Source organism: Cyprinus carpio, chromosome B2 (assembly GCF_018340385.1).
Source record: "Cyprinus carpio isolate SPL01 chromosome B2, ASM1834038v1, whole genome shotgun sequence".
NCBI classification, from domain to species: domain Eukaryota; kingdom Metazoa; phylum Chordata; class Actinopteri; order Cypriniformes; family Cyprinidae; genus Cyprinus; species Cyprinus carpio.
The window spans coordinates 20,217,301-20,238,084 of NC_056598.1; the positions used below are offsets into that span (position 1 = coordinate 20,217,301).

The 20,784-nt window shown below is 38.7% G+C and overlaps 1 protein-coding gene across 3 annotated transcripts; it reads left to right on the forward strand.

Annotated features, from left to right (window-relative positions):
- The first annotated feature begins 723 nt into the window (after positions 1 to 723).
- On the forward strand, positions 724 to 20,491 carry LOC109105835 (protein SMG7-like). 3 transcript variants are annotated; one of them, XM_042718569.1, is made up of 23 exons: positions 724 to 882; positions 8,600 to 8,631; positions 9,014 to 9,131; positions 9,224 to 9,356; positions 9,767 to 9,938; positions 10,107 to 10,178; positions 10,278 to 10,428; positions 10,530 to 10,665; positions 10,813 to 10,975; positions 11,354 to 11,510; positions 11,812 to 11,882; positions 11,965 to 12,025; positions 12,136 to 12,255; positions 12,614 to 13,031; positions 13,129 to 13,264; positions 13,368 to 13,729; positions 13,934 to 14,278; positions 15,698 to 15,847; positions 16,344 to 16,421; positions 16,786 to 16,939; positions 17,073 to 17,243; positions 17,474 to 17,628; positions 17,777 to 20,491. In XM_042718569.1, the coding sequence occupies exons 1-23, from the start codon at positions 857 to 859 to the stop codon at positions 17,888 to 17,890; spliced, it is 3,495 nt and encodes a 1,164-aa protein (XP_042574503.1). In that variant the 5' UTR covers positions 724 to 856; the 3' UTR covers positions 17,891 to 20,491. The 3 variants fall into 3 exon arrangements, with proteins under 3 accessions (XP_042574503.1, XP_042574502.1, XP_042574504.1); XM_042718568.1 differs by having other exon boundaries at positions 727 to 882; positions 13,123 to 13,264; XM_042718570.1 differs by lacking the exon at positions 15,698 to 15,847 and having other exon boundaries at positions 727 to 882; positions 13,123 to 13,264.
- Positions 20,492 to 20,784: the final 293 nt, after the last annotated feature.

Below are 20,784 nucleotides of genomic sequence, written 5' to 3' on the forward strand. Positions count from 1 at the left end.
AGTGGTAGAGTTATAGGTTCAAATAAAGATGGAAGAGATGTGTTTTTAAGATGGCTAAGGACTCCGCTGCTCAAATTGAGTTGGGCAGGTCATTCCACCAAGAGGGAACAGTATTCCTCGGGGGTCTGAAGGGGGTTTTGGGGCCCTGGAGAAGTATTGACATGACCTGAAATTTGCTTTTTTCAGTATCTTAAAAACATATTAATGGCTAAAGTCTGATTACACTGTAATCAGCACAAACTGGGCTACAATAATAGCCTATGTAGAATCAGAATGAGCTTTTATTGCCATGTATATTTACACATTGTTTTTGTGACAGAAGATTCCACGGTGTAACAGAATGACAGAGACAGAACAAAAAACACAGATAAAAATAAAAAATACAAAAAAATGTAGCAGCATGAATGTACATATTTGTGTTTTTGAGAAACCAAAGTTTATGCATGGTTAGTAAAAAAAATAAAAATTTTAAGTCACTGAAATAAGGCCATAAAACACAACATACATATACACAACATTTATTCAGAAGACTTTTGAGAACTGGATGTAGTAGAATTTTACCTACCCCGCTGATAGGCCAACAAAAATAGTATAAGAGGTCAAACTGTATGGACTCATTAGTCTTTCAAGTATTTAGTCTTGCTACGATGCACAATCTGGATTTGGACAAGCTGTATTTCTGAAAAGTAATTACTGTACGTGAGCGAGGGGGCGGGGTCTGTGACGTAGTTCAGCGCGCTCCTGTGTGTACGTCTGGACCGTTTTCTACCAATGACGATGTGATGGACAATATGGCGCCGGGAGTAGATTTAGCCTGTGAACCTGTCGTTGTCTAAAAGACTGTCGATCCGACAGGATGAACCTCTGCGCCCAATACTTACGGTGAGTAAATTCCGGAGATTCTCAGGCTCGAACTGGCGACCGAATCCGTGTTTCTATCATTGAGGCCGAATGTGGTTTATCGGAATGTTGTTCGACTAGCATTGGCTGTCAGTGCTAGACGCTAGGCTAGTTAGCATGCTAGCTTGTAAATGAGACACGAAACTGAATACAAGCAGAAATGGCTCACGTTTTGCCCCAGATATTGCTAAAAACGATTGATAGATGGACGGTCGTGCAAATCGCGACATTTACTTGATATATCGATGTAATTCGTGTCTACATAGCAGCTGTTGTGGGAGGGCATGCTATGTGCTGTGCTGTGTTAGCCCGCGTTAGCTACAAACATACCATTGGATGGTCAGAAAACAATCCAGATACACATGCTCGCTACATTAGTCACATGTTACGGTTTCGAGTGACTAAGTTAATAATTTGTTAAACGTGCCTGAAAAAAAGTCAAGGCTTCATATGTGGCGTGTCTGCTGTAACGTACACAGATTTCCTTTTCCTTTCATTTCAGGTTGAATAATATATTACAGTGCTGGCAGTGAAATCGTATCACATCTGATTATATAAAGAATGTTATGTTATTTTATGTAATTGATAAGTGTGTTTGACCTTGTTTTTGTCTTGTCGCTCGATCGTTTTTAGCTGTAGCACCAACACGCATCGATTTGGACAGATAACGTGGAGATCAACATATAACAAAATCAACATATTTCTGACGAGTTTTCTTTAGACTTTTTGAGACCTTATCTTTGTGAATGTCTGGTATGCAAGTTATTGTTTTTGTATCTGACATGTTTCAGTAACCTTGCGTTGGTTCAAAACAGTGTGACATGAATCGAGCGAGAGAGTTTGTAAATGAATTTAGTGGCTGGGAATGACAAATTCAGTCCAGCATTTGAACGTGAAAGGTTGTAAGCAGTGTGCAGAGTAGATGTGTTTGTTGTTGAGGAGTCAGTGTTGTGAAGGAATGATGGTGCTGTGATGACACTCAGATTGCACATTTCAGCTCCAAACTGACAGTGAGCTGAAAACATGACTTTAGTACTCTGGTTTTGTACTTGCTGACATGGGGATAAGAGACAACAGAAAAGCTGTGAGTTGTAATGCTTTAATGTAATCTGAAACATCATCTAGGGCTTGGATAACAGTATTCAACCTGATCCAGGTGTGTGGTTTCACTCTGCTTGTTTTGGTGTGACGTTAATTTAGTTTACATTCCCATACATATTGGTCATAGACTTTTTGACAACATTAGACAGGTGCTTTTTGAAACATTTTTCAAGTTCCTCTAAAAGATTATGCATGTAATTTTTAAAAACTAGGGATGCACCGAAATATAAAAAGCATACAGAAGCATTTTTGCCGTCTACAATTTAGAATGCCTGGAAGTTTGAGTTTTAATAGACTAATAAATCATGTGCATGTACTCTGTGTGTGATTTGGTGATATAGCCTACATGATAATGTCATCATTACAATAGGGTTGTGCCAGATAGACAATAGTATCATGTATCGATGATAGTCAGAGATATCGACAATAGCAGATGTCTTTGTCGATAGTCAAGACGGTATTAGGCTCATTCTCCTATTAATGTATTAAATTATAATAATAATTATTTTTTTATTTGGCGGCCTATTATACAATATTTTAAACGAGCCCTCACTAACTGAGTTTAATGCCCCAGTTATGTTAGAATATATCTCATTAGTTTCTGTTGGGGTTGCTTCGGGCTCGTCATGGGGTGCATGGCCCGGAGCACTGTATGACTGATGCATCCATTCAGTTGAACTTTACTCCAAATATATGAACTTACCTGTTTTAAATACTTTATATTTAACATTAGAGGTCGACCGATAGTGGATTTTGCCAATACCGATAGCTACGTTTGACTACACTGGCCGATGCCGATTAATTAACCGATAGTTTCTAAAATGGATACTGAACAAAAACTAAAATAGTGCTTTATTTAAAAAAAAAAAAATCAGTACTGAATCATACTAGTAGTAGTAATAATAATAAAAGTAATAATAATAGTAATAGTAAATGTTGAAATTACCACAAAATCCGTTTTATTTTTTCCTAAATTACCAATGCACATGCCCAACTGGTCCAGTTCTGCACTGTCACAGAATTTTACATGCACTGATTTTGTACAATGTGTACAGAACATTTTGTTGTGTGTGATATTTTCTGTGACATTTTATACTAGGGCTGTCAAATGATTAATCACGATTAATCACATCCAAAATAAAAGTTTTGTTTACATAATATATGTATGTGTACAGGGTATATTTATTATGTATATATAAATACACCACACATAAATTATATATTTAGAAAATATTTACATGTATATACATTTATATATTTATATTCTTATATTTTATATTATATACAAATATATTTAATATATAAACATAACATATTCTTCTTAAATATATACATGCATGTGTGTGTATTTATATATACATAATAAATATACACAGTATACACACATATAATATGTAAACAAAACTTTTATTTTGGATGTGATTAATCGTGATTAATCATTTGACAGCCCTATTTTATACATTTTTATTGTGCTGATGATTTGTCTTGAACTGCTGCTTTAAATATTACCAGTGTAGCATCATCAGGCTGGCTTTTGGATGACCTTACAAGCATCTGCTAGAATAGATTAAAATGATCAGACAATCAGTAATATTCTGCATTGTGTTAATCTAAAATATACATTTCCAGGAAAATTGTGTTTAGAAATTTTAGCTCATGTTTATAATGTTATATTTTAGCTGTATAAATTCCAGCTGTTCATGCAAATTAAGATCCTAGTGATTTATTTATTTATTTATTTTTAATTTTGTAAAAGAAAATTTCATGAAAATTAGGGATGCATCGATCCGATACTGAGAATTTCTGCTGGAAAAAATTTGATATTGTGTGTATACTAGAGCCCGACCGATATGGATTTTTGGGTGCCGATGCCGATGCCGATATTAACTCGAAAAGAGCCGATTTATAAGCCGATATTTTGATTTTGAAAATAAACTGGATATTAGACCCATTTCCTATAAACTACACTTACACAACATTCAATAGTAAAATATCTGCCTGTTCTATGTATGTGGGCTGTATAAACCATTTTCCAGAAGGGATTATGTTAAAAAAAGCCTTAGATTACAGTCTCAATGACTAAACAATTGCACATCAAAAGTATATATTTTTTAATGATCAAAAGAACACTGCATTAGAGGAATCTTTGCAGAAGTAGTCCCACACTTTTGCTGCTACAGCGTTCCCCCTTTTTCAGCCATCTGTAGGGCAGAAAGAGAGACAGAGAAAGAATAAGCATGTGTATTAATAATATCACCATGTATCATTACTCATGTCATCATTAGAATTATAATAATAATAAACAGGGATCTCCTACATAGGCAAAAAATGAGAAAATATAGAGAAATATATATATATATATTTTTTATTTGTCAAGCAATAGGTATTACCTATTACCTACTTATATTTAACTATATTATTACAACATTTTCCTGTTATGTCTGTAAAGCTGCTTTGAAACAATCTGTAAAAAAAGAAGAAAAAAAAGCGCTTGTTCAGCTCACATTTATTTACATGTCCCCTCTGGTTTAATCGTTTCTGACGCACCTACTGTAGTTACTGTAACTACACTATATTTGCTCTCACAGACACATTCACAACGGACCCGTATATCTTCTCCTCTTCTCTTTGTGCAGTCTGAATCAAAACATCGTCATGCGCTGGCGAACGTAAAGTTAGCCTATTGTTACCGGAAGATTACGGAATCAATTCGAAGTTGAATGGTTAACGTTAGTGTCATGAACACACCGCTGTCAATTTTGAGAAGAACCACCTTCAAACAAGTTAATAGCAAGCATTTAAGGGGCCTGCTAAAAAGGAAGCTATGTTTGCGTTAGAATAACGTAACAGTTGTTGTTTTTTTTCGAGGCACGCTGTACATAACTTCTAGTCATTGACTACACGCGCCCCCCTGCCACAGTTACGCGGTCATTATGTGGGAAACACTGCAGATATATTTAGAATAAGTTAAACGCTAACGTTATAGTTTGACCTCTTATTAACGTTCGCGCTCTTCCACTGATAAACATGTTATTAGCTTTGTGGCTAATCTAATATAGCAATGCATTAGCGGCTGTAAGTGATGTTACAGAATATTTAGAAGTGATAATGATAGGACCGTTAGCTAGAACTACCACACTGTTTTTTTATACAGTGTATGAACTAAATCTACAATCATTTCACATGACGAACAACAGACTCACCGTCAAAAGAGTACATCTCCGTGGCTCGGCTGATAGCTTTCTTCTGTAGTGGATTTCTGGCTCTGTTGTCAACTGGTGGGCAAACTGGTGGGCAAACTATGCAACACTCATAACATGAGTGAAGCATGAGACTCTGTTTTTTTATGTTTCATCGGCCGTTATAAACGCCGATGCCGATTTAAATGCAATTAGCTCATATCGGCCGATAATATCGGCCGGCCGATATATCGGTCGGGCTCTAGTGTATACTATTGTGTTATTGTCAAGTCCCAGGAAAGGCACAAAACATTATAAAGCACCATAAAGTTTTTTGTGCACTATATTTCAAGTATTCTGAAGCTGTTCCATAGTTCAGTGTGAGGTACAGATGAATATTTAAGCCGTTAAATTCAAGTTGACGTAAACTTCTATCCTCCATAAAATGTTGTGTTCGGTTACTACAGTCAAAACTTAGAAACGCTCTTTAAGAGCACACAATAACTGAGATTTAAAACTGTTAAAGGGATCATCGGATGCTCAATTTCCACAGGTTGATATGATTCTTTAGGGTCTTAATGAAAAGTCTTTAACAAACTTTGGTTAAAAATCCTCAGTTGTAGTGTAAAAAAAACACCCTTTTTACCATGTCAAAATCTGCTCTGTTTTCAGCACGCCGTTCTAGTCCATGTTGCTTTAAATGCTAATGAGCTCTGCTGACCCTGCCCCACTCTTCCATGGGGTGATGAGCAGACTGTAAACTTCTGCCACCAAACTTGCTTACTAGCACATATTAGGAAAGGCGATTTATAAAAAACCCTTCTACTAGATGAAGCTGGATCCCGAATGATTTGCGTGATCACAGACGCATTTAGGCAGATCGGGGATAATTGCATTCCCTTCAAAACTAAAGTAACTTTAATCCTCTGCGTCTTCAGCGGTTCAGATGTCGGGAATAACTATGTTCATTATTACATCCAACACCTCAGTCACTTAATTGGAGACATTCTTGGAGACATTCCCCTGCACCGGAGCCGACACAATGGTGGACTGATGACAACTCACTCAGGGCAGGTCAAAGATAAGACGGCCTTGTCAATCAACTATCGTGGGAGGTGCCTGTGCAGAACTACGTCATTCTGACAGGAATCTCAGAACAGCCTGATTTGAGAAAAGGGATTTTTTTAAAAACCACTGGGTGGATTTTTATCATTATAGGATGGATGTGTACACACACTTCCAACACACATTTATGGTCAAATCTTATGTAAAATGAATTTTGGATCCGATGACCCCTTTATAAGAAAAGGCTCAATAAACTATTGCAGATATACAGGCTAATAGGCCTATACTTATACTACGCATTAAGGCTCCACAATATTAGAAAAAACTCACATTGCGATATTTTGTTTTTCTGTGATGTACTGCGATATGAAAAAAAGACCAAATGACTTGAATAGCTCTATTTGGAAAAAAAGGTGTTGTTTGATTAACAGAAAGCCTCAGGAAGATTAAACTGCTGCCGTGTTTTATACATGACGATCTGACAAAGTTCAAAGGATTTGCAAAGGTCGGTTTATCGCATCCAGTGTAGCTGTTGCGGTGCGGGGCGGCTGTTGTGTCTGGTGTAGACACATGCCTGTGTGTTCAAAGGAAACATCAGTATAAATATAATGATCAGTATATTAAACATTGCACATCCTGCGATGTGACTATCGCGAAAGAGCACATTGAGATATCGATGCTGAAACGATATATCGTGCAGCCCTACTACGCATCAATATCTCTACCCTTGTGCTTTGAACTTTTCTATGCGGAGTGCTGTGACTCTGTGTTGCCTTAAGCGCATCATTCTGCTCACGGGATGCGCATAAGCACTTTGTGTGGCTCTGTATTGGAGTATTTTATATTCTTATACTTTTGCACAAAAAATTAAGTCTTTTTTAATAATAGATTATGATAGTCTTTCTCATTCTGGCCTATCTATCATATGTTGCTGCCTTCATTATTGTGCTATACATTTAAAAGAAATATCTTTTAATTTTACTGTATATATTTATATATAAAATTGTAAATATATTTACTTGTTTTTCATGAACATATTTTACAACAGTACAAAGAGCAATGTGTAACATTTTACCAGATTTAGTCCTACACTTAACTTTTATTTGTTCCCCATTAAATATGATGTTTCACTAAATGTTTAGAGTTTACAAAATTATTGTTCATCCATGATTTTTCTAGAGTTACTTTTAAACTATTCACTAACCAAGTTTATAATAGTATTTTTATTTGTACAAAATAAATTTTTTTTTTTTACAAAAATAATAGTATTTTTGTCATAGATTATGATGATATTTTTTCATTTGTTTTTTTTTTTTTCATTAAAATGAAGTTGATTTAGCAGATTGTGTTTAACACACATAAGAGTGCTGATCAGGTCAACACACAGAAGAATAGAAATTCTACATTGATTTAAAAAAAACTGTGCTGGTATCGGGTTGGTATTGGCAAATACTCCGAATTTTTGGTATTGTATCGAATCGGTTCTAAAAAAATGGTATTGTTGCATCCCTAATGAAAATATAAAACTTACATTAAATAATACATTTTAAATAATTTTGAAGCATTGAAAATGTTGGCAGGGCAAATAAATAAATGTAACCCTGCCATACAAAACATCTGAAAGCTGAATAAATAAGCTTTCCATTGATGTATGGTCTATTAGGATAGGACAATATTTGGTTGAGATGCAGCTATTTGAAAATCTGAAAAAATCTAAATATAGAAGAAAAAAAAAACACCTTTAAAGTTGTCCAAATGAAGTCCTTAGCAATGCATATTACTAATCAAAAAAAAGTTTTGATACATTTACGGTAGGCAATTTACAAAATATCTGTTTTGTAAATGATCTGTTCTTAATATCTTAATGATTTTTGGCATAAAAGGAAAATCAATAATTTTGACCCATACAGTGTATTGTTGGCTGTTGCTACAAATATGTCCATGCGACTTATGACTGGTTTTGTGATCCAGGGTCACAAATATGTAATTTATTAGCAGACTTTTTGCAGAAAGTTTTTGCAAAAAAAACCCTGAAATGTAATTATGTATATGTAATGTAATCATACATACTGACCACTAAAATATCCAACACGATATTATTATGATTGGCAATATTGTTATGTGAATTAAACCAATGGCATTGCCTTAAATTTGCTCTCTGTCATCACTTGAAATATGTGCCTGACCAATAAAAAATTAGGTACAAAATTCTCGAGTTTGAGAATATATAAGAATGAAGCCCCTGAACTGCAATGCTGTCTTGTTCTTTCCAGAAATGTGTTCACCAGACCTTGTCCAATGATTCTCTCTTCAATCATCTCCTCATTAACATATTAATTTCTTGTTTTGAGCAGGCAGGTAGAGGCCCTGAAGGCTGACATGACAGGTATGTGCTAGTTCAGTCCATTTTATTAGGATTTTAAACATTTGTCCATGTCTTTTAGTCTCTTAGCATGGTGTTTTGAAGTGTTTATCTAATGTGTCATCTTTAGAAAATATTAATATTCTAACTGTAATGGTTAAAAGTTGCACACATTATTAGAATTATTGATCTGATGTGTATTAGCTTGCTTGGAGTCTACTGCTGTATTTCGTATTTGTCATCTTATCCCTGTCACTCTGGTAACCATGGCATTGAATGTGGTTACTAAGACGTGCAGATCTTTCTCCAAATGAACAGAAAGGCACTGTTAGACACAGTCAGTCACATTAAACAGTGCGGCTGCAGCATTAGCTTTTTAACATGTTCCACTCCTCGTGTCATGCAGATTCAAAGCTTGGTGCCGCGGAGGTCTGGACATCACGGCAGGCTCTTCAGGACTTGTACCAGAAAATGCTGGTTACGGACCTGGAGTACGCCCTGGACAAGAAAGTGGAACAAGATCTGTAAGAATACCAATAATAATTCTTTGTATAGCTGACATGCATCTGATTTTGTTGAAAATATCTGGTTGACACTGATCTCGCTTTTGTTTCAGCTGGAACCATGCTTTTAAGAATCAAATAACCACACTACAGAGTCAGGCTAAGAACAGGGCCAACCCCAATCGAAGTGAAGTACAGGCCAATCTCTCCCTGTTTCTTGAGGCAGCTAGTGGATTCTACACACAAGTAAGCTTCATTATTGTACAGTGCTCATTGTTAAGCAGATTGTGGCTGAAACAACCACAGACAAGCTTGATGTCACATGACCAATTGTTATGCCAGTCTGCTGTTCTTTGTTGAGGTTTTGTTTTTCCCCAAATTCCGTTTTTTTCTTTTCTTTTCTGGATTCAGTATTTTTTCCCCGTTGTAATTTTTCTAGATTCTGTTTTAATGGTTAAATAAAATTTTACTCACCAAAAAGCATGTCTAGCTAATTGAAGTCATGAAACATACAATATTAAACAACAACATATGAAAGTTTTACAAGCTTCAGTATGTGTGTAGTAAATGAAACCGCAGCATTCTGTACCACCTGTTGAGGGCAGAGGTGTAGTGCCTTTTTTATATATATAAAAAAACTCTTTTTGGATCCTCAGCTGTTGCAGGAGCTGTGCACGGTGTTTAATGTGGACTTGCCTTGCCGTGTGAAATCATCTCAGCTTGGCATCATCAGCAATAAACAGAGCAGCACCAGCGCCATAGTGAAGCCCCAACCCAGCTCCTGTTCCTACATCTGCCAGCACTGTCTTGTACATCTTGGAGATATTGGTGAGCTCACTCAGGACATATTGCTTTTTTGTAGCTAGTTTGTGGAGAACATCAGCAGACCGTTTTGCAGCTTAAATGAATATAAAATATTTAGAAGCATAGAAATTGATAATAGTGCTATGCATGGGAGGGTTTAATTGGTTGTGGTTTATTTTTCGCAATCCACAGCACGTTATCGGAACCAAACCAGCCAGGCTGAGTCGTACTATAGACATGCAGCTCAACTTGTTCCCTCAAATGGTTGGTATTTGTTAGTTTTCACCTTCTCAAGCACACCACTGACATTTGAATATATAAAACGAATGAATTAAAAATGAAATCTTCCCCCTCTGCTTTCAGGTCAACCTTACAATCAACTGGCCATCCTGGCTTCCTCAAAAGGAGACCACCTCACAACAATCTTCTACTACTGCAGGAGCATTGCTGTCAAATTCCCCTTTCCTGCTGCCTCCACCAACCTACAGAAAGCTCTTTCCAAGGCCCTTGAGAGGTTTGAATATTTACATTTATAAGATCATAATATTTTGTACACATTATTATATGTAAATATGAAACCAGTGCTTAATTCTCCTGTGTCTCTTTAACCCACAGCCGTGATGAGGTCAAAACAAAATGGAGCGTGTCTGATTTTATTAAGGCCTTCATCAAGTTCCACGGCCATGTTTATCTCTGCAAAAGCTTGGATAAGTTGAACACCTTGAGAGAGAAATTAGAGGAGCAGTTCCAGGCAAGTCCAAAACCACCAGCTGTAGCACTTCATGTTATTTTTTCCCATTAACTTAAGGTGGCAGTTATTCGACAGATTTCTGTCTCATTAGTCTTTCTTAGTTTGAATTTGCATGCTCATTATTCTCCTTACTAATTCGCTCCACAGAGGCTAATTCTGCAGAAAGCGTTTAGCTCCCAGCAGCTGGTCCACATCACAGTGATAAACCTGTTTGAACTGCACCACCTCCGAGACTTCAACAATGAGGCAGATGAGCACAACTACAGCTCAGACGAGCAGATCAGCTGGTTCCAACTCCTCGGCCTCTTCAGTATGTCATTCTTATGCTGCCCTTAACCCATGTCTCACGGTCTTACTAAATCCTGGGTTAAGCACACTTCGGAAATCATTCTAATATTCTGATTTGGTGCTCAAGCTCAAGAAACATTTCGTATTATTATCAATGTTGAAAACAGTTGCGCTGCTTAATATTGTTGTGTAAACTATGATGCAGTTTGTTCAAAACACAAACATTTATTTTAAATGTAAATCTTAATGACAATTTCTAACTGCAGCCTAAAATCTGATTTGAGACTATAGAAGAAAATCTAAATTATAATCTAATTTTGTAAAATGTTGTGATAGATCCTCCAAATAAAACATGTAACCCTTGTTTGTGCAGTGTTGTAATGTAGTTGTCTTTTCCTAGTGTCTTTTCTGGGCGTGATGCTAAGCCGAGCTTTACTCAATAAGAACCGAGAGGAGATCATGGGAGAGTGCCCTCTTCCTGCCATCAAAGTGTCTCTGGATTGGTTGAGGCTTCGACCGAGTGTGTTTAATGAAAGTGCCATGGACAAGCGACAGTAGTAAGAAAGGCTTTCTTTTTTCCTTCTACCGTAGTACTGAACACTATTTGTGTATGTAGGTTTCATTTCAGTTTCGAAATTGAAGCTAGTTGATTCAGCATTTGAATATGTTTGTATTTGATGGGGAACTTGTGGTAGTTTCTTAAAAGCCTGAGTCTTGTTAATCCACAATTTGCATAATCCCACCAACAATACCCAGAATCCATTACACGGCATGTCTGTTTTTGACTTTTAAAATGGTTCTGCCTGAGCTAAGATTTTGAGGTATTTGTTAAAATGACACATCTTTGGCATCTCACAGCATCTGGCCATGGCTGGTGTCCATCCTGAACAGCTTTCAGCCAAAGGAGGAGGATGTGTCAAATGTGTCAGGTAGTGAGCACTGCATCACATGCTTTTTGCTCATGAAGGTTTCTTTTCTTTTTCTTAATAGTCATGATTGTTTGTTTTACAGTGATTCCCCTGCCAGAGGAGTTTGAACTACAAGGGTTTCTGGCCCTTCGGCCTGCTCTGCGGTAATTCTTCATGATTAATTGATTGCTGTTCTTATTTTAACTCTTTATTTCACACACATGACTATTTTAGCTGTATCTGTTCTCTGAAGGCTGATATTCAATGATTTCAGAATGCTAGACTTCTCTAAAGGGCATCAGGGTATCGTGATTGGCAAAGAGAGCTTGTTAATTCATGCCCGACACCAGAGACTCATCAGCCTGGGCAAGTGGGTGGCTGACAACCAACCGCAGTGAGTAGTTCTTTCATTTTCATTTCATTCTTTCTTGGACTTTCTTGGAATTTCCTTAAGTCTGTCACCTTAATAATTCCTCCCAGTTCTAAAACATGATTTAAAAAGTAAATCATTTAAAATTTTTCTGCTTATAGTTTTATTTTCTTTGTCCTTTTGTTTTCTTTGCTTTGCACTCCCCCCCCCCCCTTTTTTTTTTTTTTTTGCTTTAATTAGCTTCTTTTACTATTCCTACATAACTTTTCCTGTAATGTTTTGTTTTGTATTCTACTTTTTCTTTTCTTAGCTTATCACATTTTTTTTTTTTTCCTCAGGTTTTTGTTTGCAAAAACTTAATTTTTACTTTTGGCACCAACAGGTTGATCCAGTGTCGCATAAGTGATGGCCTTCTGCTGTTCATCACTGATATCACTGAGATGGTGGTGGAAGAGCCACTGGAAAAAGACACCCCAGTCCTCCAGGAGTCATCTAATGGGGAGCAGACACCTAACGACAGCACACAGGGCCTGAAGTCGGTCCTCTCGGCAGGAAAGAACCAGAACAGCGGGCTGGATGGCAGTGAGAGACCTGTTGTCACCTTCAAAGAGAACATCAAACCTCGAGAGCAGAGTAGAGAACCGAACCGGAACCAGCACCAGAGGGATGCAGTGAAAGACAGAGCTGGATTTAATAAAGGAAATGGAATACAAGGGAAGAACGAACAGAAGAAAGAGGTCAAGAGAAAGAGCGAGGTGAAGAAAAACAGTCATGATAAAACAGTGGATGCTGGGAAACAGGTGAGACTTGCAGAAGAAACTGTCTCATTTTGCTGTAGCTCTTTTTCAAACGTGTAAACTCCTCCTCATCTCCTCTTTGATTTGCTGCAAGGTGAAGACTCAGACTGAGATGAGGAAGACTCCAGTGTCTGAGGCGAGGAAGACTCCAGTCACACAGACTCAAACCACATGCTCTTCACAGTTTATCCCAATCCACCACCCAGGAGCTTTCCCCCCTCTGCCCAGCAGACCAGGTACCCTCAGACACTTTCCTACATGCCACACCTGAACATTACTAACACGCGTGATGCTCAGTCAGTGCTCACTTCCTCTTTTTTTGTGCTTTTCCTCCTTCAGGTTTCCCCCCTCCGGCATACGTGATCCCTCCTCCTGTGGCATTCTCCATGAGCCCGGGTTTTACCTTCCCAACAGGTGTATCCGTACCTGCACCCTTCCTCCAGACTGCTTCCCATCCTCAATCTGCCAATCCAGTGCAGACTGGGAAACCCTCACACATTCCCTACAGCCAGCAGAGGCCCTCAGGCCCTGGACCCCTAAACCAAGGCCCTCCACAGCCTCAGCAGACACAGCCGTCCCAACAGGCCTTGCAACAATCTGTACAGCTTCAAGTACAGCAACAACAACAACAGCAGCAGTCGCCCACAAAGCAGAGCTCTCAGCTTGGTAAAAGTCCGCCACATCATCACAGCATGCAACAGGTAATGTGACTCTTTTATTTTAAACAAGGTGTATTACATGAATAAAGTAACCATGCCATTTTTGTTTCAGATTATTATGCCCATTTCAGTGGCTCTTGTGGTGCTTAGGTTCAGTCTGATTACCATGGAGACTACTTAGAAACTTGGATGTTGCTGACCTTGTTGGTTATCTCTCTGTTTTCTCCATTTATTTTGTCCTTGCAGTCTTACATGCAGGTGGCTGAACAGCCTGGTCAAATGTGGAACCAGCACCAAACTCAGCCCACCATGCAGAAGATGCCCATGCAGATGCCAGTCAAACAGCCTTTCTTCATGCCCACCCAAGACCCAATGAAACTCTTTGAACACCCCATGAGCATGCAGCCCCCTCAGCCCAGCATGGACAAGAAGATGAAGTTTCCGGAGGTCAAAATGCAAGATTTCTATTGGGAGCCTTCTTACCACATAGGAGGAGAGGGCAGGAGCGGAATGGGGGACAGAATGGGCAAACGTCAGCCTGGAGTCTTCTGCCCCGACCAGGAGAACATGCCCAGAGGCCCTCCATATGAAGTTAGCATTCTTTGTCTTCTCTGTTTAGACAGTTGTAGTATGTAAAAAAAAAAAAAAAATTTTGATTAAGAAATCAGTGTCAGGCTTAATATAATGTAATAATATCATACTATCCTGCTACTCTATTTAGTATGCATAGAAAATGTGAAATAACAATAGAAACATTAATATTTTATAATTATTTCAGTTAATATTCATACATTAATTTGGAAGGTTGGAAAGATAAAAAAAAAAAAAAAAAAATTTTTTTAAAGAAGTCCCTCATGGTCTCCAAGGCTGCAATTATTTGATCAATACAGTAAAAACCCTAATATTTTGAAAACAGAAGTAGTGACAGATCATTTCTTCAGTGTTGTGATGCACATATGAGTGTAACGGATCATCAGAAAAGACAAAATGTAGGCTGGGAACTTGGTTCTATGGACTGACTGGATTGGATTTCGGGATGTGGCCATTGCACTCATAAGTTGAGACAGATGAAAATTATCATGCAAGGGCAGGGTTTATGCAGACTGAATGAGTGATGCATTTAGGAAGTAGACAAGTTGAATTTTCATTTGTTGACAAGTAAAATAACTGTTTTCTATTTTAATGTATATTAAGATGTTATTTATTTCTGTGATGGCAAATATTGATTTTCAGCTGCCATTACAGTCTTCAGTATCACATATTCCTTCAGAAATTGTTTAATATCCTGATTTGTTGCTCAAGAAATATTTCTTAGCAATATTAAAAAACGGTTGTGTTGCTTAATGTTTTTGTAGAAACTGTAATTGCATAATGCAGTTAAACACAATACCATCATTCATGAATTTAAAACATGCAACGAGTCCAAGCATGCAATAAATGTTTTAAACGTTTGTTTCATAATGTTCACATTATTTATTAATAGTGTACTGCTTGGTGCAGTGATCCCCAAGCAGTAAGCAAGCATTCCTTTCCGAACAGTCCTTATTCTCAGTCAATTCCTTGCACTTGCTTTTGGTTTCTCCAGGCTTAATGTCTGTACATCTGTTGTGACTCTATGATTATCATGGGTTTCCGGAATAAGCTGGGTATCATTTGCAGCCACGTTTGGTTTTATTGAAACTTGATCTCAGTGGTTGTTGAGATGCACATGCTTTCTAATTTTTCATCTCTTCTTTCACGTTTCCACCTTTAACTGCCGTGAAGTATTCTGTGATGTGTTGTTTGAAACACTAATTTACATTTGAGTAAGTCAAACAGCTCCATCAGAGGTCGTGAACAGAAGTCAGGTTGAGAATCACACTGATTTTCACAGGCTGCTGTTTTTCTCTCAGATCGCTATGACAGGCCGCTTCCTATTTTCTTAAATCCTGTTTCTCTCATCCCTTTTTCCTCCCTCCCCCTCTCTTTCTCTCCTTCCTTCCTTCCCCTTTGTGCCTCGTCTCTCACTAGGACAACAAGAGCTCCCCTCTTCTGCCCCCAGACCTGTTAAAGACTCTGGCGGACTTTGAGGAGGAGGAGGAATTGCTCTTTACTAAACCTCATGATTTCTACCAGGCCTTGGCCGGCCCTCTTAATTCTGCTCCTGGAAGGAACATGTTTGTATGTAGTTCTCTTCCTATCATGTTGTCAGGCGGGAGTGAATATTGAGATTTCATATAGGCTTCCGTGGATAAAAAAAAATCTGGTTCCTGTGTACAGTACCAGTTAAAAGGACATACCTACTCGATAATTATTACCATTTTCCAAATATTAGAATACGCGTGTAAGAAAAGTCTTTGAAACTAAGGAACAAGACATGTTTGGGACACATGAGGTGCATCCTGGGCTGCTTTTTAAACCATATTGAAAGAGGTTGTTAACATCTTGGTATTTTTGTCTATTAAAATAATAAGATAATAAAAATCAGATTCAGTCGAATGTGTCCAATGATGGACGTGTACTGTATGTGTAGAGTACAATATGTATGTATTTGTTATAATAATTTTTGGCTTTCTTGAAATATAGTTTTTCCTAGTGCTGCTAGAAATGACTGATCTGTTTGAACTTGAATGCCTATTGCAGAGTTCTCATCTTTTGTGTTTCTCTTCTTCTGTAGTTGCCGAATCAGTCACGACTAGACAGTGGAGCTGATGTCATTGGCCAGTCCTCTCTTCTCCCCCGATTTTCCATTCAGGTAAAGCTGCTTTGCTCTTTCTCAAACAAACACTTTAGTCCTCACTTGCATTATAGATCAAAAGTCACCAGGTGGCAGTGTTTTCATTCAAAATATAACCAGATTTTGTGATTGCTGGACTGGAAGTTGCTCTATATTTACATCATGCTTTGACTAGTAATGAAAATAAAAATATCTTTCTTTTTGTGTCAGAACTGACTGGTAAACACATTATGAAGTAAAATAACCAAGTTCGAATCTGGCCATTCTCAATCATTCTCCCCTTTTTCTACCCTCTCCTCATTATATCTTATAAATAGTAGTTGCAAAAAGGCCAATAAAATATAGAAGTACTAAAAAAAGCCAAAATTGTTTTTGGTTACAGGAGAGCTCCTACCAGAACAGCATTTTTAGCGAGGCCTATGGTAAAAATATGGCTCCTGCGTCTAAGCCAGATGTACCCATGATGCACCAGGAGCCTTCACTCTACTCCCTGTTTGAAGGAACTCCATGGTCCCCCTCCCTTCCTGCTAGCTCAGGTACTGTATTGTGATTTTGATTGACTTACAGATATCATATAATGGTGATTTTGTTCATAGCTATTATTTTAAATTGTGCAAGTGAACTAGCAGCATTGATTTGTTAATAACCAGTTCCTATCTTTTGTTATAGATCACTCTACACCAGCCAGTCAGTCCCCTCACTCTTCTAACCCAAGCAGCCTACCTTCATCACCACCCACCCACAGCCACAGCTCCCTACCCATCTCCAACTTCGGCCCTATTGGGACACCTGACAGCAGAGACCGCCGAGGAAACGATCGCTGGAAGGCTGATAAGACTGGTAATGCTGGTAGTTCCCATACTGTGTCTCTTCTAGTGGTCAGCTTTTATTATTAGCACTGGCTGATCAGGTTTTCTTAGTGTCAGACTGCACTGTTGGTTACGGTGCTTACGTTCATATTTCTCTGTCTTTAAAAATGCCAGGATTACATAATCGAAAAGTTGCTAAAGTACAAGTCTGTTTTTTAAATTGATTTATTTTTAAATGATTGTTGGTATGACTGTCTTCAGGTGTGAGCGGCTTTGGGTTGGACTACCTGCCGTCTGCCTCGTCCTCCTCTGTGCCAGATACCAACAGCTGGCACCAGGGGGCGCCAACCAGCAGCTGGGCGGCCCAGGACATGCCAATGGAGGACTCCTCCACCGTCCTCCTTGACAGTTTCAAGGTAGCACGGGATGTTCTTTTCAACATTTTAGTGTTGTACAATTTTATACTTTCTGCCTTCGTTCTAACCTGCAGATGTGCGACGACATGTATTTTGCTGTTTTTCCTTCAGTCTCCACATTCCCTTTCTTCTACCCCTCTTTCTGCAGTCAATCTGGTCGAGCTCTATGATGCAGCCCGGTCCGTCTGCTCTGGAGCAGCTCCTGATGCAGCAGAAACAGAAGCAGCAGCGCGGCCACGGCAACATGAACCCGCCACACTGAGAGTCCACGGGTAGACACACTTGTGTGGAACATGATTCAACAGAAGAGGTGAAACACCACAAGCTCCAATCGGAAATTTCCGGCATTACCTGCGCGTGGAGGCTGGAGACGGCGAACGATGTGAAGCAACAGGCTCAAAACGAACCGCTCGCCTGACCGACGAGGGACGTGCAGCCCTCTCCTCTCCTCTATCTCTCTCACTCACTCTGTCTGTCTCTCTCCCTGTGAGAGCGTGCAAGCACCTGACCTGTCACGCTGCTCAGCACGTAGCCGCTGCAGAACACTGACTCTGAGGGGAACAAACTCTCTCTGATTGCCACCTCGCTTCCTCTGGGGGTCAAAGGTCATTCTCCTGTCTCATCTGGACTTAAGACTCTGGACTAGACACCCTTATGCCACCTGCTTAAACCGCTCTGTGTGACCGGCACGCCACAGGTTAAGGAGTTAAGGGTGCGTGTGTGTCAGAAAGGGATGTTTATTGACAGCAGACGTGGTGTTACGAGGGACAAAAAAAAGAAAGTAGGACTGGTTTTGTGTTTTATTCCAAGTCTGGATTCATTTTCTCAGAGGGATTCGTGTCGCTGTGTTCAGCATTAAAAAAATTTTTAAAATCCAATGAATGAAGGATGATGCGAACGGCGTGAACGTGCGCTTCTAGAGAACGTGCTCTGATATTAGGACTTAGATTGACACAGGCATGGATCATGGTGTTGTCATGTACAGTCTGTTGATTTGTAAGAAGAGTTCGCAGAACAGGACAGGGAACGTCTCTAAAGTTCAAACCATTATGAAGCTCATAGCGACATTATAGCTCGATCAGTATCAAGCGGAGTTGGGGGTTAGACTATAGATGTAGGATGTAGTATCATTAGCTGCAATAGAGACTGCAATTATTAACAATACTGTATTTTGTGACTTGTTCTGTAGCAGTTTTAGCTTTCTGAAATATTATTCCGTAAATATGTTCAATAGTTTACTGCTAACGGGGGAGTTCATTCGATATAAATGTGTGCCTCCCTCCTCTCCTCATTTCTTTATTCTCTAGCTTAATGCATAACGGCTTCTTTAGTTCATGTTCAGCCTTTTTATTAATCGTTTTATCAGCTCTCTTTGTGCCTGGTCTGTGTTTTCTCTCTTCCTTTTGTTGTTCTTTCTTTATTTTTGTTTTAAGGAATTGTTAGCATCGTGATCATGGCCAGCACTGTAGGGATGAGGCGAACGGGTGTAGCTGTGGCACTGTTAGCTCGGGACACAAACCGGGGAAGCCCGTTTTCCCACAGCAACCTCACAGCCATTGAATTGTTCTCCTTTCAGGTACAATCTCCACAGCCACTGTAAAAACAACAGAACAACGTACCTCCGAAAGGACACTTCCTCTCCCGTTACGCTTAGCACTAAAAAGTCGTCTCTGAGAAAGAGCTTCAAGCCCGAGTACTGCTTCGTTCTGAAATCTTGTAACGTATATCATCGGTTGCCTTGGGTTAGCGTCACGTGGCCGTGATTTTCAAACTAGAAAAGGGTCACGTCATCGTAGACACCCTGTTTGCAGCCTGTTTGCTTTTTCTTCGAAATCAAAAGTAAAACTTAACAGTTCTCTTTTCAGTAGAGGATATAGCACTGAGTAGGCCTTCGAGACCTTGTGTGGTTGCCACTGTTTGGTAGAGATGTTCTGGGGCCAGGGGTTTGTGTTGGATAGGCCGAAATATCTATAAAGCATTCACAGTGGTTATTTGTTCCTGGTTACGCAAGATGTTTTTGTTCGGCGAAGGTTATATGAAAGACATACTCTCTTGTATGATGAGAATAAAGCGTGTTTTTATTTTTGAGTAGAGAACATTTTATTAAAGACGAACTTTAAATGATGTGTCTATTTGCCGTGTGTTTGTGCTTCTCTTGTTGCATTTAAAATTGTATTAAAAATAGAGAAATAAATAACTAAATGGAACCTTAAAAGTTGATTTAGGTCAAAATATAAATTGCAGAAGACAAAAAAGTTTTCAGTGGGAGCTGCGTGCCCCATTTTGTTCATCTTTTGTTTTCCTTTTCGAATCGTTCAGCAAGGAGTTTCAGAAGCTGTGGATGCCTAACATTCTTTTATTTTGGATGGACTTGTGGTGCACAGTCTTGTGAGTGTGCTTTTTTGGATACCCTGCATTGTAAATGTGGATTTTTCCCTGCTGTCCCATATCCATCTTTTAACTGTAGCTTCTGTAGTGATGTACAGTACAATGCTGATCACAGGACAACAGCCTTGCGCCTCTGGGCCATAATATAACATTCCAATAGTAAAGCTAAAAGAAAATATAACAGCCAGCTTTTTACATTCAATTTAGCACTAAGAAAGTTTGTCCCAACCCTAAATTCCAGTCTGCCACTGATTCTGCATGAAATCCATCTTTCAGAATGCCTTGTATTTTGGATGAGGGAGATATCCAGTCAAGTTCTTTTTTGTTTTGTTTTTTAGAGGATTTGTCAGGGAATTGTTGGGGGTGAGGATATCTCCTTCTATAATGGGCTTGATTTATTGTGTTCTTGTCTCTTTGTGGACACTTGTAAACGCTGGAATCAGCTATGCCTTTAATAAAATAAATCATGTCCTCATATGCAGATTTGAGTCTTTTCTGTACATCACAATTTTTCATTCTACCTTGCAGTTCCTCATGATGTGAATCATAGACTCATGCATGGCGGGGACACTGATGACTGTTAACGATTATAAAGTCATGCATTTAAACAGCAGGTATTATGCCTTGAGCCAATATCCTTTGCTGATGCTATTAAATGTTCAGTACTCTTAAGATTATGTTTTGATCATTGCTTCATTTCTGACCTCTGTAAGAAAATCTCTGGTCAGTGCACATTGGTTTTTATGCTGCATTCTGGAAATTTCAACA

What these genes read in the sequence shown, in the direction of transcription:
- LOC109105835 (XM_042718568.1), top strand. Translation starts at nt 857, where the DNA reads ATGAACCTCTGCGCCCAATACTTACG. An exon ending in CCTGAAGGCTGACATGACAG is followed by an intron (nt 8,632 to 9,013) that starts GTATGTGCTAGT and finishes CGTGTCATGCAG; the next exon opens with ATTCAAAGCTTGGTGCCGCG. An exon ending in TGTACATCTTGGAGATATTG is followed by an intron (nt 9,939 to 10,106) that starts GTGAGCTCACTC and finishes CGCAATCCACAG; the next exon opens with CACGTTATCGGAACCAAACC.